The sequence below is a fragment of the Myotis nattereri genome, assembly GCF_964212035.1.
Source record: "Myotis nattereri genome assembly, chromosome: 10".
Taxonomy (NCBI): Eukaryota; Metazoa; Chordata; class Mammalia; order Chiroptera; family Vespertilionidae; genus Myotis; species Myotis nattereri.
The window spans coordinates 68386036-68410250 of record NC_138085.1 but is presented as its reverse complement, the minus strand read 5'-3'; the positions used below and the strand labels follow the sequence as shown (position 1 = coordinate 68410250).

Genomic DNA, 24215 nt, shown 5'->3' with positions numbered 1-24215 from the left:
TTTCAGAACCAGTTCATGAGCGGCACAGAAAAGTCAGTCTTTCTTTAATCTCCTGCAGCTCCCTCATTTACTGTAGTCTCAATGAACTGGAAACTTCCTATGGTCAATTCAGCCTCCAGGGAGCAGGGATTTGCCACCACTGAAGGTATTTAAAAGAACATGTCCTTAGCCCTGAAGAGAACTCTGAAATCCAGACAGAGGAGTTCTAAATATTTTGAACAAAGACGGAAGTGCCTTCAAGATGACCACCTTGAGGAGGATTGGTTTAGATTGTGCAAGCTTTAATAGAGTTGTTAAGAAAATGGTCTTAATATCCTGTGGCTTTGGGGCAGGCATCTTAGGAAGACAGTGTATTTTTATAAAATTGATAGCTGATAGAGAACATTCACAGTTATGGCCTTGGTTGGCCTTCAGAACAACTTCAAAACAAGGAAAAGTAGGTAGTCTTGTCTCCCAGTTACCTAAGTGAAACTTGAAGCTCACAGAGGTAGGGACAGACTTGTGTTGTTATTTCCAAGTCGATAGCTCTTTTTTCCATTTTGGCAAACTCACCATTCTCTGGCCCTCAGTTTCTTTACTTTACAAATAACTGGTTTGGCTGAGAGGACTACCAAGACCTCTTTTAGCTCGACAGTCCTCTGACTATGATGATTTTGACATCTTTCTTTTCCACGATCCTAGATCCCACTGATACTAACAAATGGCACCAGATCTGTGGACAGAGCAAGCTATACAAATATCAGATACAACACCTAGAATGATCTCTCAAATCCACACTGACTTAAGACACTTCTTTCAGAAGCCAGCACCTCCCAAAGCTTGTCTTTTTCATGAGGGCGCGGCTCTTATGAGCTGAGCTCAGTGCTGGGCACAGGTGAGTAGTTAGTAAATATATGAGCATCAGTCAGATTAGGCTCGGTTGTGCTGTAGTAACAAACACAACAAAAACTTCTATTTTGTATGCACTAGATGTCTGACAGGTGAGCAGGGGCCCCTGTGCTACTCACCTCTCAGGGACTCAGGCTAATGGTGGTTTCACCGTGTTCCTGATGTGCTGTCTAGAATACACAGCCTCCTCAGTTCCTGTAGCAGAGGGAGAGAGGTGCTTACTGCAGGGGACACACAGGACTTTTCCCGAAGCCCATTACACAGACTGAGTTACATGGCCCTCTCTCATTGTTAGTTTTATGGCAATGTTATGGCTAAATTGTGTTCCACCTCCAAATACATAACTTGAAGCATTAACCCCATTGCAGCTGTATTTGGAGATAGTCTGTAAGGAGGTAACTAAGATTAAGTGAATTAATAAGGGTGGGGCCCTGAAAACAATAGGATTAGTGTTCTTTTTAAAAAAATACATGTTTTTATTGATTGCAGAGAAAGAGAGATAGAAGCATCAGTGATGAGAGAGAATCATCGATTGGCTGCCTCCTACATGCCCCCTACTGGGGATCAAGCCCATAACCTGGGCCTGTGCCCTGACAGGGTATCAAACTGTGACTTCCTGGTTCATAGGTCAATGCTCAACCACTGAGCCACACTGGCCGGCAGGATTAGTGTTCTTAGGAGATACCAGCGAGCTTGCTCTCTTTGCCATGTTGAGGACACAACAAGACAGTGGCCTCCTGCAAGCCAGCACGGGAGTCCTCATCCAGACGGCCCCTGATGGCATCTTGAGGTTGGACTTGACCCTCCAGAACTGTGATGAAAGGAGTGTCTGTGTTTAAGCCGCTCCCCCGCCTCAATCTGTGGTATTTTGTATGGCAGCCCGAGCTGACTAATATAGTTAGGGAGCTGGGACATGGCGGGAAGCAAGTGGTTCTTAGGTGAGCTGTAAATGTTCCTGCCAAGTGGCAGAGCAGTGGTCGAGACAGACTTGATTCCCTGCTTGCAGAGAACTAAAAAAAGCTATTAATATGATTTGTGGCATTCAGTTTTTCTATGCTACTTGCAACCAAACCACAAGTAATTATTAGTTTTGAGTTCTGTGTACTTGGATACGACACAAAAAAATGGAAAGCTTAACCCAATGAGGCACGTGTTACAATGTACATAGTGCTGTGAGGCCCCACATGGTTTTTGTTCCTTTCAATATCTCTATATACATAAAAAGGAAACGGACAGACATTGAAGTTTAATATAGAAAATGTCTCTCAATACAGTTGTAGGAATAAGCATTGGGGAAAAGAGGCCTTTACGCTCATCATTTGGGAGTGATCTGATTGCCATAGTAATAGTAACCATGCCTATATACCCACTTTTATTTCCTCCCTTAATAGGAGTGTATCCTTTTAGACACATCCTTGGTAATGGAACTTAAACTTTTTTAATATTTTTACCAGTTAGCACTAGCATGTATGATGTCATTCATATTGTTTTGCTGCAAGGAAAGGCTAATAGGAATTAGCATGTCAGAAATACAGTCATGACAATACTTAGCTACTCTTTTTGCAACTTAAGAATAGCAAGACACACATGTATCACCACCTGGTAGACTTGACTATTGACATGCTCAAATCATTGTAGAGATGGATAAAATAGGCAGCCCAAATTTGATCATTTCTTTAGAAAAGATGTCAAATCAGAAGTTTCACGCTTAAGAGTTATTTCCCTTTGTGTGTTACTTTAAAACCATTTTTGTCTTGGTGTAACTTTTAAAATACCATTTCATAAACTAAAGTAGTTGTCTGGAATTCCTTGAAGCCCATGGTTTGGCTTCAGCAGGCTTTAAACAAATACACTCTCAGAAATCGATGTGGATACATTTCCAGCAGTTAATGCCCCCGTCACAGTTGATACTTTATAAAATCAATAGCCTGAAATATCAGAGGATTAGGGTGGTACCAGATACCTCAAAATACCTAACGTTGTTTTAATTACTCTAACAAAAGAAAGCTGGGTGGATTAAAAAAACAACAACCAACCTTGCTGATGAAGAATGTTCTGCTCAAGCCAAAGCAAATTTTTTACAAGTTCTTTTAGAAAATCTGGAAGTATTTAAGCGTTTTCCTCTTCTTCTTATGAGACAATGCTTGTTAGCCTGCCAGTGCTCCATCGTACACTATTCTCCTTCATGACAACGGGCCTTTAGAACAAGTTGATCAAATAATGTTGCCGTAGCTGCATTAGTGATAGGGTTCAGAGATTTGGACCCTCTTTCTTATTGGCACACGGATATAAACATATTTAATGCTCTTGTACATAGACATTGAAGAGCTCTCAGGGGGGTTTTCAGTTTAATTTGGAGCTATAGTTGGTCCAGAGGCTAGGAGAACGCCATTTCCTCGGAAGATGGGCAAAAGTTACTTTGCCAGAGGGGAGATGTGTTTATATCATAGCAAAAAGATTGATGATAGGAACAAAGAAGGTCTGTGACAGAGGTTTGGATTAATCCAACCCATTACATACAGTGAGAACTTTCCCCATAAGGAACCTCATTCTTGTTTTTATTAAAGAAGTCCAAGATTTCCAAAAATGGCATTCACATCCCTCAACCAGATTCATTGTACTCAGGTTGTAACTTCTGTCTGCCAGAATCCCTGAGAGTTTTATGGCAGAACATTGGAATAAGGTACTTCTGGGTGTGGGCGGAAGTGAGCATGGCAACTGCACAGATGTCATGATTTATGGGACACTGTGCAGTATGAGTTGATTGACTCTAATGTGACTTGATAATGGTCACAGGTCAAGGCAGACAACATCTGCATCTCTGTAACCGTCTCCAATAATTTTTGATATTTTGCCTATTGATAATGTATCATCCTATATAATAAAAGGCTAATATGCAAATTGATCGAATGGCGGAATGAACAGTCACTATGACGTGCACTGACCATCAAGGGCCAGATGCTCAATGCAGGAGCTGCCCCCTGGTGGTCAGTGGGCTCCTACAAGGGGAGCGCTACTCACCCAGAAGCCCTGAGCCCAGCTCACAGCTGGTAAGCGCAGCGAGCCTCTTCTGCCTCTGTGGCAGCGCTAAGGATGTTCACCTGATGGCATGGCGAGTGGGCCTCAGCTGTCAGTCGGACATTCCCCGAGGGCTCCCAGACGGCAAGAGGGCGCAGGCCGGGCTGAGGGACCCCCCGCCCCTCCCCTGAGTGCACGAATCTCGTCCACAGGGCCTCTAGTTCATTATAATTAGTTATTATAATGTAATCTAGAAAGGAGCCATTGAAGAGCCATAATGACTTTCAGGAAGATAGAGCTGCCTTTTTTTGTGAGTATAGACTGGTAAGGAAGGGGTAGGCAAGAGGTAGGGTAGAGAAGAGGAGGCCCATTCTGGACATCACTTGTCAAGTTGGTCCAGGTCAGAGCATCATGTTAGGACTAGGTAACAGGTGGCATTACGGAATCTAGTGTGTCAACCTGGCAGGCAGGTGACATTTAAGGAACACTGACCTTCACTGGCTTGCCATGACACAGGACACCGTTCCACCATAGCTCCCAGGATACCCTCATGAAATCATAGATTTGAGGCACATCAATGAGTATTAGCAATTCGTTTATCCTTAAAATTTTAATGATGAGAATGTTAAAGTCCAGAGAAGTAAGTTAATTTGCTTGTGGTTGGTGAGGACTAAGACTTCGGCTTTTTGGTTTTTACTCCATCGTTCTCTTCACTATTTCATCCTGGCTCTTAGTCCATCTCTTCCGGGGAAGGAGGGTTCACAAGAAACCATGGCTATCTGTGTAAGTTGTTCTGGGCTGCCATAACAATATACTATAGATTGAATGGCTTCCACCACCAACATGTATTTTCTCCTAGTTCTGGAGATGGTCAGTCTTAAGATCAAGGTGCTGACAGATTCACTTTCTGGTAGATTTCTCTTCTTGGTTTTCAGACACTCCCCTTCTTGCTGCACCCTCGCCATGGCAAAGGGAGAAAGAGTTCTGGTCTCTTCCTCTCCTTATAAGCACACTGATTCCATCACGGCCCCCACCCCCATGATCTCATCTAAACCTAATCACCTCCTAAAGGCCCCACCTCCTAATACCATCACACTAGCGGTCAGGACTTTGACATGCGAATTTGGGGGGAGGGGCACACACACATTCAGTCTACATCACTAGCCGGACATGAAAGGACAGCTATTTCTCTGGGATCTGTGTTAGGGAGTTCTGTGTTCTCCAGTGTCTTATGATTGGACCAGGGATGTTTACAGTGAGGAGAGGCAGAGCGGGCTCCACTGTTTTAGCTTCATAGTCTTGGTCTTCTGGCACCAAGACATGGTCCATGACCAGAAAGATCTTGATGTTCCTAAAGTAAAATTGTCTGCTGTCTTTGAACATTGATTTTACTGGTTGAATTATTGTAATTCAGAGACACCAGGTTGTGCTTCTTGAGTAGAATTAAGATGAGATTCATATAATTACAAATCCTTCACAGCATTTATTCTCTGAGCGTTTCTTTATTAGCCAGAACACTTTTGTGAAAACCTGGGCATTTTAAGTAAAATTTTAAGAATACCTTATTTTTCTTATTTCTATGTCTATCTGAACTATTTATTTACATATCTCTTCTTTGTAAGTTGACTCTGGGATATTGTATATGGCAGTGATGGCGGACCTATGACACACGTGTCAGAGGTGACACGTGAACTCATGTTTTTGGTTGATTTTTCTTTGTTAAATGGCATTTAAATATATAAAATAAATATCAAAAATATGTCTTTGTTTTACTATGGTTGCAAATATCAAAAAATTTCTATATGTGACACGGCACCAGAGTTAAGTTAGGGTTTTTCAAAATGCTGACAGGCCGAGCTCAAAAGGTTTGCCATCACTGGTATATGGAGTAACTGTTAGATTCCTCGGTCCTTTGTTTGTAAATGAGGGCCCTGGAGGAAGGAGTCTAATACTGAGAGTGATTCTCATGGATGCTGGCCATCTTTTATGTAGGATTTGTCTCTTGTGTATTTTATCTCAGTCCTCTTGAGAGCTTTATGAAAATGGACATTTTTAGTTCCATTATATTGAGGAGGAAGTAGGCAAAGGTTGAGAATTTTGCCCATGGCCATGTAGGTGGTAATTGGACCCATGTTGGTCCAACTTCAAAAGCTATGTCTTGTCATTTTCTCAGCTACTGTTATCTGTACACTTCCTTTTATGGGGCCCACAGGGAACATGATTGTGTGGAAAGGTCAAGTTCTCATTCATAAAGCACTGACTCTACTGAACATGGAGACGCCCGGGTGTTTGCTTTGTGTTAGAACATGTCTTGTTAAAAAAAGAGATCATTTATGCTGAACTTAAGTCCTTTCTGCTATTTGAGAATAATCAATAAGCCTTTGATAATTACTCAATTTCAATTTTTTTGGTCCTCTGATGATTACAGGTCATGTTTACCTTACATATAATTTCTCCACCCCCCCATTAATGATATACTCTATCCCAATAATTATTTTTTTTTTTACTTTTGAGGGGAATCACCAGATATAAAAATTATACTTTTATAAAAACACTTAATCTTCTCCTCTTCTTTCTTTCTTTCTTTCTTTCTTTCTTTCTTTCTTTCTTTCTTTCTTTCTTCTTTATCAATATTTCTGTGTCTGCCATTACTTTGAAGATGCCAAATATTAAATTGGAAGCAATCCAAACCGTTTTGCTTTGGGAAAAGAAACTGGATGTTTCCCTTTCCCTGTCTCCTTTGATCCCCAACTACAAATTGAGTCGAAAGTTTGGAATACTCTCCCTGGTTCAGCTCCAGCTCATTCTCTGACTTTCCCCACTTCTTTGTATTGGGCCTGCCTTTGTCTGCCCTTCTCCTCCTACCCACTCACCCCGGGTCCTCTCCCTGTTGATGGTGGGCCCTGGGTGTAGCTAGAGTTGTTCTATCTTTTTGGAATCTCTTTCTCCTCAATATAGCAGTTGAGTCACTGTCTAGCTTCAGCTCCTGCCTAAAAATGGTGTTGTGTACTCTTGCAAGGGTTTCAATGAATCAGACAAAAGAGGTGGTTAGGAGTGCATCTGACATGGTCCTGTTATAGATGTGAGAGCAACAGAGGTACTTGAGGTTGGCTTTAGTGTCTATTAATTTACATTTCCTAAATCATATATATATATATCAGTATACAGTATATTGAACATAGAACCCTAGACCTGGCATATACCATAGAAGTCATCTGCTTTATATTCTGGGCATTCCTGAGAGGTGTTCACTCAGTCTGTGCTCCGAGTGAAGATGTCAGTATCTTCCATTGTTGAGGGGCGTTAAATGTTGAAATGGTTTCCTGTTTAATGAGTTGGGTCCTCTCTTCCTGTGACTTGCAGCCGCCAAGTCCTACTAATAGGACTTGTAACTAGTCCTACTTCATCATGTAACTAGCTTCATGAAACACGTTTTAACATGTATGAACTCTGCCATCATGGCTACAGGTAGTGTTTATTTTTTCTACTTCCTTTAATTGATACCCACAGGGCATGGTTGCCAGAACCTGTGGTAAATGTTTCCTTTCCACGTCCCGCATGGTTCAGGGTTCAGGATCTGGAAGAGGAGCCGCACACAAATGAAAGAGAAGAGACAAGAGATAATTTGGGAATATTGGGGGCCAGGCGGGTAAGTCCAACACAAGGGGAAGGACTTCTTCCTGTGCTCAAGCCTCTCCAAGCTTTTATTGGTATGGGATACACCCATAGCTCTTAGGCAGGGAGGTTCCAGTGACACACAGACTATTTTATCAATAAGGATTTACATGAGTAAAGGTAGGGAGGTTGCTTCAGCTACCATTATCTGGATTAACAAAGGTGGTGTGCACAGCTCTGACCTTTGCTAGGACCTCAGAGGTCACCAGCCTTCCAGGTTCTCTGTCTGAACCTCTCTGCTAGTGAAGACAATAGGCGGTTTCTCACAAGAACCTTCATTGTTCCCTTTGCACTGCTCTATGTGGGTCATGCGTTTGCAGAATCCTAGCATGGGTGTGTGGACTCAGTGTCCCCTAATCTGCAGCATGGAGTTGTATGAATTTTGGGGGGAGCTAAAGCGCATTGCCCCTTTGACAGGATAGAATTTTCTTTCTGACTTGAAATAGCTGAACTTAGGGTTGTAAGTGTAGCACACTTCTACTGGATTGCTTATGCACAAGGTATGCCGTGAAATGAGAGACTGGCTTTCTTTGAAAATGTGGTGAATGATTCACATAGGAGAAATTCCACTTGTGTTTTTCACTTGTAAAACTCACCTCAATCTGGGCATAAAAATGTAGTTAGGCAGAATCAGTCTGTGTCCATGTAATTATGTCTCATGGAGAAGCAGAATCCTCCCGTCTGAGAGGAGACTCTGAATTCCAGCATCCTCTTCTATGTGGTCTCTCCCACGTGGCCTTTCGGCATGGAGGAGAGAAGATCCTTCCTCTGCCTTCATTTCCTCTAACTATTTCCCACATCCAGGGAGGACCTATGGTATTGGGTTGTCTCGTGCGAGAGCCCTGAGTATGGCCACAAAGATCTCTCGGGTGGAGTTTCTGGCCACATGTTGAAAGCTCTTCACAGCTCAGACACTAAAAGGGTACATACCTAGAACGTAGAGTCTTGCTGTACGCCTGCCTTCATCCCTTGCAGCCTGTTCTCATGCTGTGCAGACCCAGTTTGGGGGAGAAACACAGTGTCTGGTACCACCTACACGGCCGTTTATTTCATCAATTTGGAAGGCTTGTGCTGCTCTTGGCTGTGGACCTGCAAAAACAAAGCCATGGGATAAAGCGGCCCGAGTCCTGTAACGAAAACCTGGTACCTTTTGTGAGGCCTGGTAGAGAGACATGGTTTATTTTTGCCGTACCAAGTCAAACATTCTCGGAATCCAATGTGAAAATTGGATTTTAACTGCTACTAAATGTTTGAGCATATAAAATCAGCAAGTGTTGAGAGTTTTGCATGATGAAGAGAAGAACCCGAAGAGCCTGATACAAGAATGATCAACATGTGATGTGCACCGGTGTCTCCCATCAGTCTGATGGATAAAACTGGAAAGACAGCAGATCGCCACAGTGGAGACTGCTGTGTCCTTTCTTAAAATATTTTTTTCAATTACAGTTTGTATTCAGTATTCTGTTGTATTAGTCTCAGGTGCACAGCTTGGTGGTTAGACAGTCATATACTTCATGAAGTGTTCCCCCCGGTATGTCAGGTACCCACCCAGCACCATACGTAGTTATTACAGTATATCGACTATATTCCCTAATGCTCTAGCTAAATCCCTGTGACTGTGTTGTAACTACCAGTTTGTACTTCTCGATCCCTTCACCTTTTCTTAACGTGACCATTGTGTTCCTAGTCGTATGCCTGGTACCACCTACATGGCCGTTTATTTCATCAGTTTGAAATTCCTAGTCGTATGACTGCCTCTTCCTTCTTCCTTGCCTTGCATTTCACATGGCAGCCTCTGAGATTAAACTGAAGGAGTCTGGGTACTACTTGAATCAGCCCGTCTGTGGTTTTCTTCTCTCAGGTTCTCCATTTGTTCATGTGTTCGCTCTCCCCCTCTCTCTCTCACCATGTTCCAGCTTTGGAGCGCACACAACATCCTGCCAGAATCATTAAACACCACAAACAAACACACAACCTAATGACTTCAAAGCTATGATGTAACTGAAAATTCATGAACTGGGCTGGGCCACCTCTGGTTCCGCTTTTCATTTGGATCACTTAGCGCCTCAGAATGCAGCATGCAGGGACCCGTGGGAGAGAAGACGTCCCTGGAGGCTGCCAGGTGACCGTGTCCACTCCCTGCTGCCTTTGGAAGGCACACCACCTGCCCGACTTGCTGCCACAGTGTCCTGCTCGCTGGCCTCTGTGCATTGGCCGATTTCCATTGCTTTTCACAGAGCCACTCCTCGCCTGGGTGGATGGCAGCTGGTCCCTCCCTCCCTCCCTCCCTCCCTCCTCCTCTCTCTATTCCTCCCTCGAGCATTTATTGAGCATTTGCGATGTGCACTGTGCACTGGAATATAAAGGCAAATAAGATACGTCTACATTCAAGTAAAATGCATTGCAGAGACTGTGGGACTGTGAGAAAAGTGCTGGAGGAAAGAGGAGGGAGGAACTTACTAAAACTGAGGAGACATGAGGCTTCAGGTGATGGTTACTCAGAGTTGGGGCTCATGAGATAAGAAAGTTTCTCCTGGCAAAGGAAAAAGGGAGGGCCATCAGAGAGAGAAGGCACAGCTTTCGGAAAGACAGCTTAGAAACCTGTTGTCTTTTTAGGATGCCTGAAGCATGGGTGTAGAGAGGTGAAGGGGGGCAGAGAGAAAGTCAGAAAAGCTGTCTTAGGCAGGAATAGGAAGGACCTTCTTTGTCAGGCCAGGGCGTTTGCAGCCTTCAGACAGTGGGAGTCACTGCCGGTGTGTCATCCATGGAGGAATGTGATCAGATTTGTCTTTGGAAAGATGACTCTTGAAACCGCTAGAGGATTTTGTGGAGGCTGAGGCAGATGAAGGCCACGGACCGACCCCTGAGATGTGGGCTCAGCCTGCACAGTAGGGGTGGAGTAGTCCTCCCTGCCCAGGATCGGCACTCAGAGCAGAGTCTGCTTTCCTAGACCTTCCCAACCTCACTGAGTTGGTCTCTCTTCAGACCCCTGCCTCTCAGCCTCCCTGACTTCCTGTGGCTGACCAAGGCCATGAGATGGATCTTTACATTGGGCAGCTCCCGTTGGTCAGTGGCCTCCAGCCCTGCTCGTCTGCCTCCTGGTCTCGTATAGACCTGCCAGTGTCTTCCCAGCTTGGCCGACCTCCTAGGTCAGCCCGCTTGGCTGCCTGGCGCCTTCGCCACTGCTGGAGCGTGAGAGCTGATCTGGCTCAGCCAGTGAGCATTTCGTGTATTGTCCTCTCTGTTCTTCTCCTGCCCGGGCCCTGGGGTTATAGGGAGACCAACAGCCCCTTGTAGATGGGATCGTTGCCACATTCTCAAGGTTTACACACCTACCCTGCCCTTGGAGTGCTGCTTCCTGGTGATCCGCTGATAGTTGAAACTAAAATTTTAAAGGTTTATATTGATCTTTTACATTTGCAGGTTCTATTAAGAGAAAAAAGGGCTTGGAAGCGTAAGTTTTATAAAGCGCTCTGAACAGTGACAGATTCTCGTAAGACTAACAATGCCAGGAAGCTCTAGAAATATGCCTGTTCATTTCAGTGTGGTCTTAACTCCGTCATGGTGTTCTGTTTTGAAGTTTTAGAGGTGTTTTTCCCCTCTCTAATTCTGTTGATAACAACATGACTGTTTTATAATGTGGCTGAAGCTCAGCAGTGCTCTAGAGTGGGGCGTCCTGCACTCAATTAACCTGCGTATTTCACACCCCATCATTGCAGTGTGGCAAAGCGCTCCCTGGCCTCTCCAAGCAGGAGGACTGCTGTGGAACCGTGGGGACCTCCTGGGGCTTTCACAAATGCCAGAAATGCCCCAAGAAGCCATGTAAGTGACACGTCCTCTTTCCTTTGCAGGTTAATGTAGCACATCTGTTTCCTTACGATCACTGTTTTAATGGTGGGACATTCAACTTTCAAAGAACTCTTATTGAATTGTAGAACATCGTGCAAAAATTTGCACCTCCAGAAACCTTACAAGTCTGAGAAAAGTTTTATACCCGTTCTGTGGGGGTTTTTTTTTGTTTTGTTTTGTTTTTTTTTAGTGTGTGTGTTTTTTAAAAAAAATATATTTTTATTGATTTCAAAGAGGAAAGGAGAGGGAGAGATAGATAGGAACATCATTGATGAGAGAGAATCATTGATCGGACACCTCCTGCATGCCCCCTGCTCTGACAGGGAATCAAACCACAACCGCCTGGTTCACAGGTCGATGTCCAACCATCTGAGCCATCTGAGCCACTTTCTGGTGGCTCATTCTGTTTTTTTTTTAATAAGTACAGTTATGAGTTGCCTCCTTCACTCAGATTGCATATTTTTAAAAAAGTCTTTTAAGAGGTGATATACTAAATAAAACAGGATCTCTTTTCTTATGTGAAGAGAAAACAGGATAGCTTTTAAGGTGATAATGACATGTTTCAAATCCTATAAAAAGTCAGTGCAGTTGTGATTTCTGAGGTTAAATTTCTTAAATGAAGTTTTTATTAACAGCCATAACTGCTGTTGTAGTTTTTGTTATACTCTAACTTTCCAAAATTCACTTAAAAAGAAAAAAGCTCAAATGAAGAAATGATTGTAAAAAAGCAATTGATAGTAACTAGAACCCAGTACTCTCCCCTTTTCTTCTTACTCATGCTTCTGTACTATCGCAGTTCTTGGTCACATAACTGTTGACACCCACATGCTTTGATTATTCTATAAAATCTGTTCTTTGGAACCTATTGATTGGAATAAGTCCAGAATCATATCTTTCTGTTACCTTTTTCCCAAATATAGTTTTTATTTTTAGTTTCTGTATGTAGCATTAATTCCGGAAAACTGATTTTTAATACTTTTTTAGAGAAAAACAAAGGTAGCTTGTTTTAAGTGGAGTGTTTTTACACTTACTCATCTCGTTTTTGCCAAGGAAGGAAGTGATACTTTTCTCAGTCATCTTTTTTTGCTTTGTATAACTGAAGAGTTTTATAAGTTTTTTTTAAAAAAATATTTTACACTTCAAGGAATTTCCCATTTGCTTCAATTGAGTAATTTTTATTTGATTTGGTTGATATTCTCAAATGCTTTCGAAACCTCTCTGTTAAGTCTAGAATCTGCCACCTTGAAATCACTGTGGCTCCTTATGTCTGTCTTATAAACTATTCTCCGATCATAATAACTTGTTTTAAATAATTGTCTCTCATTTAGACTGCCTTATCTCTCAAACTTGTGTGTTTTCTAAATCTCCTAAAGTTAATTTCACTTAGTATCGCTGTTCTGTTTATATTACTGTCTTCTTTTAGAGGACCAATTTGTGGAAACAGCCACTGAAGTTTCTAATAACTGTCATTTAGGGAAAATGTCACATAAATAAGGACATTGAGTACTGCAAGGATGTCCCCAGTGGACTTTCTAGGCTTATTCAAAAATGATGGCCAATGTGGATTTCCAGAAAGTGGGTTGAATGTGATGATCCCTCTTCACTGAAAGACCTATCTTTTGCTTAGTTTCTTCTCTCTTCTCTATTTTCCACACCCCAAAATTGCAATCAGGGGTAACGGGAATCATAGTTTTTTGTTTTTTGCTTTTTTATCCCTAACTTCCACTCCTGACCTTTTGAATTGTGCCATCTAGGTGTAAATTCATCTACTTCATATGGTTTTGATAGCTCTATATTTTAATGTTGATAATAAGTTAGATAGAATGTGAAAGTACGTACAAAGTTGCTAACGCTTTTAACTAAAGGCTGATGAAATGAATTCAGATGTTGACTCATTTAATGTATAAAATTAAAGAGATTGAGTCACTTGGGGATGGGCAGTGTGGACTATGAATGGAGTAAACCATTAGCATCTTGACATTCACTTCGTTTGTGCCTAAGTGACTCACTCCCAAGAAACACTCTGGGGGTCACATTCTTCCTGTGCCATTTAGAAACTTTCCTTTCCTGGGTTGGTACTACTCTGTAAATCAGACCCCTTTTGGAAGAGAACAGACTTTCCTTGGCTTTATATCCCATGGTTTTGTGTTCCATGTCTTGTCTTTTTTTTTTTCACTCAAAATAGTCGAAACCTCAGTTTTCAAATGGCTTTTATTTAATGTTTGAAGTTTCTGTTTAGCCGCGTACAAAAATACCTTTCACTGCGGATCAGTTTTTACTGTGAAACTTTAAATTCTAAATTTGCAGGGGATTTCCTTAAATAGTCTGTAATCTATTAAAAAAATGTACGTAGCATGAGCAAGTCGCTTGTCCCTTAAGAGATTTTAGAAGAAAATGAACATTGAATCCTAAGCTTAGGAAGGCTTCAGGAGATCCTTTGCTCCGCCCCCTGCCTTTGCCTCTCTCTTGCCTTTGAACAGTTCACAGACAGAGCGCCCACAATCTCTGTAGGCAGTCTGCTCCACAAGGCTTTGCTGTATGGGAGAGGAGTAGACGTTCAGTCAAGGAGGTAAACGGGGCAGCTCCCCCCACGCGGACCTCTCCCTTCTCTTACCTCACTAATCTCAGATTCCTCACTCTATCCATTTTCTAGCATTTGAAGGATCTGAAGATGGGGGGAAATATGGCAATGAAAGAAAATGAAGGAGGAGAGGAACAACACTAGTACATGTTCACCCTGTCCATTAGTGCTGAGAATGCAAAATAATTTTATTTTCCATAAGAAGATTTATTTTTTACTTCAGCTTTCCTTTTTTACTCCTTCTTCAGGCCTTTTTAGTAGCCTAACCTATTTTGATTATGGCCCATTTCCTATTGTTCATTATCTTTTTAATAAAGAATACTTTATTTCAGGAAAGAACAGTGACGTGTCATTGAGTGAGTGCTTTATCAGGCACTGTTGCAGGCATTTGCATACATTATCTCTAAACTCCACAACAACCCTGCCGTGGTCCATAGAGGTGATATTCTCATTGCACGGAGTTGCCATTTGGAGCCCAAGAAGCTTTGTTTCCCAAGGTCGCAGATCTATTGCTGGGCAGAACCTAGGTCTCCGTGGTTCCAGAAATGACGCTATTTCAACTATGGTTTCACTTTACAGTGTCAGGTTTCAGCGAGTAGTGTTTTGGTAAATGGGTGACTGCAGCATTCATATCGTTGATGAGTTTTCCGAGTGATAAATCCATACAACTGATCCCAGCTTCTTCTCCTCACCTCCTGTTTTTTTTCAGATTTCATATTAGTAAGAATCAGCTCGTAAGTAGAATACGCGGCCCTGCAATTAAGGCGAGCATATGATTCATTGTGTAAACGGGGGCACTTTTGAGAGTGCAATGGAGTGCTGTTCATGAACTTTGCTGGAACATCAGGCATAACTCAGGAGTGTCCCAGGCAGACTAGCTTGTAGTCACCCAAACCCACAATAAGGAAATATTGTTACTGAGTGCACATTAGTGCACTGTAGCAGTCATTGGGGAGGAAGCGATCCTTTGTAATATAAATAAGGAATAACTGGAATAAAATATAAAAGTCTTATGATTCTCTCATTTAACATAATCAGCAAATTATGTTAAGACAAATAATTGAGACTATATCTAATGCAAAATATGAAGTATACTGACAAACAAGGATAATGTGAAATAAATTAGTACTATATACATTGAATTGGTATCTTAGAAATGAGTAAGACCACTAGTGCCTTAAGTGGCTCTGGTTATCACATATAATAGTTTAGGATTGTAAGAATTAAAACTAAGTACATAACAAAGAATTATTTCTTCTCTTACAGCTTATCATGGATATAACCAAATGATGGAATGTCTACAAGGCTATAAGAGGGTTAACAACACCTTTTGTCAAGGTAAGGTTAACCGAACTTATTGGGATGGACACAGTAGTTTTGGCTTTTATTTTTTTTAATTTTTTTAATTTTTTAAAATATATTTTATTGATTTTTTTATAGAGAGGAAGGGAGAGGGATAGAGAGTCAGAAACATCGATGAGAGAGAAACATTGATCAGCTGCCTCCTGCACGCCCCCCACTGGGGATGTGCCCGCAACCAAGGCACCTGCCCTTGACTGGAATCGAACCTGGGACCCTTCAGTCCTCAGGCCAACGGTCTATCCACTGAGCCAAACTGGTCAGGGCTAGTTTTGGCTTTTTAGAAACCTGAGTTGTTTGGCCACATTTTGCTCATTAGTCCAGCAGGTAAGGTTATACATTGACCCACCTCTTGCTCACTCCATTTAGCTATGTGGAAATATAGGGGTGTAGTGTACAGTTGCTAGAACAGTTTCATTACCATGTAAACTTTATGGAACTTTCTTTCATTCTATTAATTTGCAATGAAATCCATAGGAGATTGGATTACATTATGGATTGCTTAGTGGTCTCCATGCTAGTCACCTTCCATCCATGCATGGGCACATGCGTGTGTACACATGAGCACATGCATGTGTACACATGAGCACATGCATGTACCTAGCAGTACTACTTCTTTGCTGACACATGATTGGGCAGCAGGGTTCCCTTTTTGCTCTCAGAGTGTTGCTGGCCACCTTGAAGTGTCCAGGTGTTAAATAGCAGAGTGAACACACATTAGCCAGGTAGTAGGGAAAACTAGGTAGCTAAATGTGACAGGTCCTGAGTGCTTTCGCTAACTTTATTTTGAACCCACAGCAGAATTGTACAAGCAGGGAGAGCCTCAGAGGTCATTTAGCCCAGTGTCAACACTTTGCAAACGAAGGACGTTGAAATTCAGGCTGGTTAAGCGGCTTTCCTGTGGCTGAATATGTAGAGCTGAGCTGTAACTCAGGTGTCCTAATACCCAGTTTAGTGCCCATTCAGGATAACACATTCTGTTTGTTATTTTGTGGGATGTGCAGTTAATGCTCCTAATATCCCCTTACGTGTCCAGGATGAAAATGTTGCTATTAGTTACTGGACTGTGCGTACATTGAAATAAACAGAAACAGCTTCCAGGAGACTTATTGAACCAAAATCCATGTCAAAAACGTAGCATATGTCTCCGACTTGTGGTCTGGGGCTCTGTATCCTTGACCATGTGTTTATAAGACAGTAGATTAAGGTAATGTTATAAATTATAGAAATGGCTCATGTCAAAGAAATATCATAATTAACTGAGAATTTTCTCAAGTAAAGTATTCCATACTGCATCTGTGTAGCTTTTCTGATTTGTAGAGCTTTCACTGACTTAAATAATTTTTTTTTGAAATGCACATACCATGTTTTTAAAAATATTTTGCCTTAAAATATTATAAGCCCTTGTCGCATGAAGGAATTTTTGGAAAGTTAGAATTACTGATCAAGGAGAGGATGTCCAAGGCACTTTTTGAAGAATGTCTGCGAACCTCAGTGACACAGGAATAGTGGATTAATCAACATTATGTATGAGTCAGCAGAATTTAAGATATTGAAAGATTGTATTAAATGGATGAAAGATGGAATTAATTGGAAGGAAGAATGAGTAGGTTAAATAAATGAATAGATGGCTAAATGTATATACTATAGTGTAAATCAAGTTATAATTTCACAGATTTGGATAAAAAATCTCTATGAAAAGCCCAGCCCTGTTTTAGGATTCATTAGTAGAAGCAGAATGAGCAGGGCATTAGAAGTAATGACCTTGCACTCTGTCAGTCAGACTGAATTTGGGGTTTGGGTATTCGTGTTCATTATCTTTTGACTAATAAGGTCAACCAAGTTCGTGAAGGGCCTCAAAACCTGAGAGTGTTTAGTGTGGAAAAGTGCAGACCAAAGACAAATATAATGGCTAATTTATAAACATGCCTTAAATGTTTGTAAATGTGCCTTTAAGTGTTTGATTAACTATCTTACAAACAAGACTTTCATGAGTTGCTTCAAAAGCCAAAGTCAATAGAATGGAGCTACAAGGAGGCATATTTAGAACTACAAGTAACCTCTGCTATGGAATAGCACTCCCCAGGCGTTGTACTGAAATGCCTTTGGAAGTACTGAGCTTCCTGCACATAGATGTGACCCAACAGATACTTAACTATTGGCCAGGATGCTTTAGAGAATTTCTATCCTGTGCAGTAGATTAGATGATTCTGTGGGTACACCCCAGTTCTCTGATGCCGTCATTACTCTGTCTCGTGGGGTAGAGGCTGTGCATGAGAAGAAAGAAGCGACATCTTGGTCTGTCACACAAGTTTTAGCCCCTAGGCATGTGGTTTCCTGAAGTCTCCTCTGTGATTAAGCCTGTCTTCTTGCTCCATTGGACTGTAGACTGAGGAGGGTCCTTATTTATCCTTCACCCTCCTAATCCTCCATGGCTAATTATTAGAAAGGCTCAAGAGTGACAGATGCTCCTAACATTTCTGAGTGTTAAATGACGAAGAATAGGAATGTTTTTTGGGGGGGGTGGGATAGGATTTAGACATTATTAATCCCAATTAGAAACTGAAGCATAGAGAGAATAACTTTCCTAAGGTTACACATATGAAAAGAGGTCCAGCCAGGATTGAACTTCCAAACCACTTGTTTCTATGTGCAGTATGGCCCCCTTTGCCATGTATACATATATATCTGTTAAGTATTACTGATGTGAATACTCACTAACTGGAACAGAAGATAAGCTATGTGTGCTGAACTTAATAGAAGTCAAAGCAGTTAACATTGATAGGGTTTTGTTTAATAGCAAAGGATGATTATCTGATATTCCTTCTACTGGCTGGTTCAAGGTTCTAAGAGTTCGTAGTTATCAAAGTACTGTCGAAATGGAAGTGGAAATTTGCAGGTAACCACTTGCTATCTCATTTCACAAATTAGAATGGAGAATCTTTTAAACAGTACTCGCTTGAGGGTTTTCCCCCCTCTCCTGGTGTGGCTGGTATGAAGTGGCCCTTAGCAAAGTTTGTTCACACTGAGCATATCAAATGGTCATTTGCACTGATGGTCAGTAACACCACATCCTGGCTTATGTTTGTTTCAGAAGGATATTTGCAAAAACACTGTTATACTTTTTGGCACGGATTCTAGACTTAAGTATCACAGAAAGCTCTATTTCACGGTACCTCAAGAAGCCACCGCTAAATTACACTAGAAGATTGACTCCTAAAATATTATGATTTCATTCCGCATAATCTGTTAAAATTGCTTCTGAGAGAAGGGCTTAATTTCACTCCCTTTGTGATGTGATTGGTCAGTGAAACGAAACAGAACTTTCTCACGTTACATACATACCCTCCGTTCTCTGAGAGCCTTGAAGCTTTTTGGTTCTGTTACCTGCAGGTTTCAAAAGGAGCCCATTCAGCATCTAATTACTTCTGCATTCCACATTGTTCCTGCAGTCTCACGTCTTCTCGGCTTACCAAGCACATTTAAAATTAAAGTGATTAATACCTAGAATGACATTATTCCCTCCAATGATACAACTTGCACTAATGTGCACTCAGTGACAAAGAACCAACTGTGCCCGAGTTAATTTGAGGAGCTTTCAAATAATTGCCCTCAAAGTTGGGGTTTGTGGTGTGTTTTTTTTTTTCTTCTCTCTAGCGGGACTGCAATTATCTTTTCAGAGGAATGATTTATTACATATACACACATGGAGCTCTCAAACCTGCCCTCAACATTTTGGAGTTGTTATCATTTGCTTTGTTTCTCATAACAAACAATGCAGTTCTATTTACTGGTGGATCGAGAGCGTCATTTGTCATTCCATGACTGCTACAGGTCTGATATTGAACGAGAATTAAATGAAATAATATATCACGGTGATGATGACAATAGCAACCTTATATGCTCATACTACTTTACTCAAAAGCTAACTTTCCCCCCGAATTTTGAATACTCTCCCTTACCCGTAACTTTGGTGTGAGATGAGTTATTAAATTAGGTGTAAATCTAAGTTTTAAAAGTAGAATTTATTTCTGAAAGTACTTGGGGCTTGATCTATTTAGTAAAATCTTTTATTAAAAGCAAATATCTCTTTTTTGATTTACTGAAATCACTTACGTGATGCATGAGTGTTTAGGTATAAAATCAGCTTAGTAGTATTTTCTACATTTTTGCATGTATCCAGGTGCTGTGGGCAATGCCCCAATAAACAACTAGATGGCGTCTACACTTTTATAATCCAGTGTATGTATATTCCATTTTCATAGATAATCTTGAGAACTTTTAAAAACACTCACTACTACACCAACATTAATTGGCACGGGGCGCCTGAGCTGCAGACCAAGGATATGTAATGAATGATGAATAAGACATCGTTCCTGCCCTTGGATCTAGTGGAATTAAATAAGTTTGAATCAGCAGCATGTAATTTGCTTTATTCACTGTCCCAACTAGCTGGGTTTTAGCTGGCTCCCGGGGAGCCCATTAAAGCAAATATGAGAGAGCTGTCCGCATAACTTTCTTTTGGCGTCACTTTATTACAGTGGTTATTACACTTCAATATAACACATTTCCAAAACAGATACAGTAGGCACAATAACACTCATTACCACAACTTCCCCTGTAAGGTTCCTTTCAGATAGCTCTTCAGAGTGCATCTGAAATTGCATTTTATTTGGCCTGTAGGAAAGATAATGCACGTTGTTTTCAAGGGCATATCTCTGTGTCATGAAATGAGACTCGCCGGTCTTGATTAATATTCCAGATAAGTAAACTATTCATGGGACATTTGGGTTATGAAGGGCTTGCCTGGGTTTTAGCTTGCATCTCAGACTTCTTAATGATTCCCAGAAAAATTGGTTGTGACTACAGTAGGGTGGGCACATGAAGACTGGTCTTTGAGTGTCTTGAGAGGTCTAGAAAGTGCAGCGAGTCCCTCAAGAATTCCTACTTGGCTGGAGAAGAGAATGTGGCCTGTGGCGGTGCTGGGTTAACACGGACAGGTACGGTAAGATGAAGTGCTTTGTAACTTTAAGGCAAGGCTCCTATGATTGATTACATGTACCATGTACAGTAGATAGATCAGGCTTTGTGATGCATGCTGGGAAAACAGTTGCACTTCTTTTAACGTGGAAATGTCCAAAGACCATTTATGACAACTCACATATTTGGATTTGTGGCTTAGATAAGAGTCATCACTTCATAATTATTTTTGAAGGTATAATATAAATATAGAAAGGTGTGTTTTTTTTTTCCATACAGTGGTTAGGTATATGAACTCACTGACATTTTATCAATTTTTGCACTCAGCATGGTTTCTTTTACATCCCATGTTTTCTTTCTGGGTTCTTGTTTTCTTTTGAGGTAGGTTTGCAAGATAAAATACAGGAAAGCAAGTTAAATTTGAATTTCAGATAATTTGGGGGCATAGTTATACTAAAATGCATTCGTTGTGTACCTGAAATTCAAATTTAACTGGGTGTCCCGTATTTTTATTTGCTAACTGTATATTTTTTAGATTGGATTCTTTAACACCTTTCGTACCGCTCACGAGCTTTCTCGTGTTTCGCGCGCCATCTGTTAATGGACCTTAGATGTCAACACACTGTCTTGTCCACATCGAATGAAGTGATCCATTGGTGGAAACCGTGCAGGTCAATCTACGAAAAACTATATAATTGCACAAACCCATAAAGCATTGCAGTTACATTGTATTTTTGTCATTCGAATAGTCTTCATCTTCAAGTTCCTGGCGCTTTTAGAAAATGTTTTACGCAGTACCATGCGTTAAAAAAGTGCTAGGAACTTTAATTGTTTAATTGTTTTTGTAAATAAAAATGTTGTAATTATTGAAAAACAACACCTAAAGTGCATTTTGATCTGTAGTTATGATGATTTAAATAACGTGCAGTTTGCCCAAAAACGTGTGGTCCCTGGCGTATGTCTTAGAGATTTCTATGCGGTACGAAAGGTGTTATTAACATTTTCTCGCTGAAAAGTGTGAATTTTATATGTCTGAAAACTATATGTCTGAAAACTCCTTTATTTTGAGCTCATTTTATGGGACTTGTCAGGTATACAATTCTAGATTAACAGTTTTTCAACAATGATTTTGATTGTTATACCAATGTCATCTGACTCTTCTACCTTTTATACTTTCTTTGTACATAATCTGTCTTTTCTCTCTTTTGAGATGGTCTCTTAATTTTTCATCTTCTCTAGTTTTATCATGATGTGTCTCCACATGTTTTTATCTGGATTTTACACAGTAGACAGTACATCGTCAGTCTGAAGAGTCATGTTTTTCCTCAAATTTGAAAAATTTGGAATATGGTGTTAAGCTAATGTGTATCTATTGTAAACTCTTTTTTTTTTTTTTTTTTTTTTTAGTATATCTAAAAGCTTTTCAGGAAAAAGCTTAAAATTATACCATCTGTTATCCACAGGTAGTTTCTTTATCTGTTATACGTAAGCAATCTATCAACATAAACTTATTGACCACCTGCCATTCATACACTTACTCATTCGTGTTACAGACATTTTAATGATGCCGTAAGTAGGGACACTCTCTGAGCAGTATAGTGTAATTGAACTCTTACCTTATGAAGATTGCTGTTCTCACACAGTTAGAAAACCAAGGTAGCATGTTGTAAGCCCTTTATGAACTGAATTAAATACTATACAATTTCAGAGGAAAGTTCCCATTTAGTTAGAAAATCACAGATGCTATTTTTTTAAAATATATTTTTATTGATTTCTGAGAGGAAGGGAGAGGGGGAGATTGAAACGTCAATGATGAGAGGGAATCATTGATTGGCTGCCTCCTGCACACCCCTTACTGGGGATCGAGCCCGCAACCTGGGCATGTGCCCTTGACCGGAATCAAACCCGGGACTTTTCAGTCCGCAGGGCAGGCTGACACTCTATCCACTGAGCCAAATCAGCTAGGGCCACAGATGCTATTTAAAAAACATATTCCTTTAAAAATCACACTGTCTTTTCTATTTATAAAATTCTTACCTGTTGCTTAAAATTGAGAAATGAGAGAAACATATAAAGGGGAAACATGAAAATTACCATCATCTCCTACAAAAATTGATACATTTTGCTAGATTTCATGCCAATCATATATATTATTATATATATATCTCCATCCTATATAATAAAGATGTAATATGCAAATGGTCATTACATAACAACCACCCGTGTAATGACCAGATCACGGATCAGCAGGAGGGTGGGACAGGGAGCTACAAGCAGGCGGTGGAAAGCTACAGGAGGGGGCAGGGCAGCAACCTGTGAGGGGGGCACGGGGGAGCTACAGGAGGGTGGGGCAGCGGGCGGAGAGCTACTGGCGCACAGATTCGTGCACAAGGCTACTCGTATACACTTGAAATTTCCTGGGCAGCTGTGCAAACTATTTTTTACTTTATATGTTATACTTTTTGATGTTCAAAATTATTGTAATGCTGGCGTGGGATCCCAGTTAATGGCTAATGTATTTACCCATTCCCGTAAGATTGGATTTCAGACTGGTTTGTATTTTTCCCTATTATATGGAATGCTGTCAGGGCGTGGCCATGAACCTTTATGTGACCTTATGACTATGCTCAGTACCTCTATGGGACCCTATGACTATGCTGTTTTCCAAGCTTCACTTCATCCTGTGCCAATTTCCTTTAGAAGAGGATGTACCATTTCCCTTCCCACTCTCAGTACAGCACCCACTGACCATGTCCCTCCCCTCCTTCCTGATTTCATTCTCTTTACAAATTGGAAAACAGCAAAGGGGCTTTTAAATAGTATCTTTTCCTTCTCCAAGGCCCTAGACCTGGGGTGGGGAACGTCTGGCCCGCTGTATCATTTGGTCTGGCCCTGCCAAGGCAACCGCAGGCAGGACTCAAAACTCAATAAATCTAGGAGCTTTTTTCATGGCAACATAATTTTTAAGTTGATAATTTTGTGTGACCTGTGAATGATGTTATAAATATCCAAATGGCCCTTGGCAGAAAAAAGGTTCCCCACTCCTGCCCTAGACATTTCTATGTAGGCTTTCCCAGTTATTTTATATTAAATATAAAAGGGCTTCATCTTAAAATAATTCACCTGCCAAAGTGGCACATTCCTGGGGAGGCCTGTTCTGAATCCCTTCACAGTGCTATCTCTAAAGTTCCCTTCAGTTCCATTATCAGTGGGGAATCAATTGTTTGTTTCTTTCTCAGGAATATGGAATGTAAAATAGGGACTATGGTAATGAGAGTAATGTAGGTGTGAAGACGAAATTTAGAATCCATTGTTCTTGCTATATATTTGGGAAATAATAGTAGAACATCAATGGGTATAAACTAAGACTGAAGTCAACCAGGCTTGATCATTTATTTCTTCAAGACACTTAAAAATGTTTAAAGTTCTTTTTATTTAGCCTACTGGATGGATATTCTGACACTGCTCTGCTGTATTTAGTGATTTAATCCCAGAAACTGGGAGATACTTAATGTGAAGTCGAATCATGTTTTACAATGGTCAGTGGCTAAGAGGGAATTAATAGACGTTTCCCTTGTTTGAAGGGGTTATCTTACTGTTCGAGGCCTCTTCTCGAAACTCCTGCTGCCATTTCTAGTTTAAATAGGCATGTTCTTCTCAGTTAGAATATAAATAATTCTGATCTGGACCTGTGTATCACATTTCAACATTTAAAAATCAATTTGGGACCCATTCCTCTTTATTGTAGAATCACTTTCTGGTGTGCCCTCTTACCATGCTCAAATCACTGGAATGGGATTCAAAAAGGAAATGTCTGTTCATTTTATTCACTTTTCTTTAGGAAGGACAGTGGTGAAGTGAGTCA

The 24215-nt window shown here is 40.8% G+C and overlaps 1 protein-coding gene across 2 annotated transcripts in view; it reads left to right on the top strand.

The window, feature by feature from the left end:
* Window positions 1-24215, top strand: part of LTBP1 (latent transforming growth factor beta binding protein 1) — a gene marked incomplete at its 5' end in the record, with an annotated part of 337472 nt that overhangs the window by 182083 nt on the left and 131174 nt on the right. For both annotated transcript variants that reach the window (XM_081101363.1, XM_081101362.1), the window contains 2 exons: window positions 11301-11403; window positions 15278-15349. In XM_081101363.1, the coding sequence (XP_080957489.1) occupies window positions 11301-11403; window positions 15278-15349 (175 nt within the window). The remainder of the gene's footprint in view (window positions 1-11300; window positions 11404-15277; window positions 15350-24215) is intronic.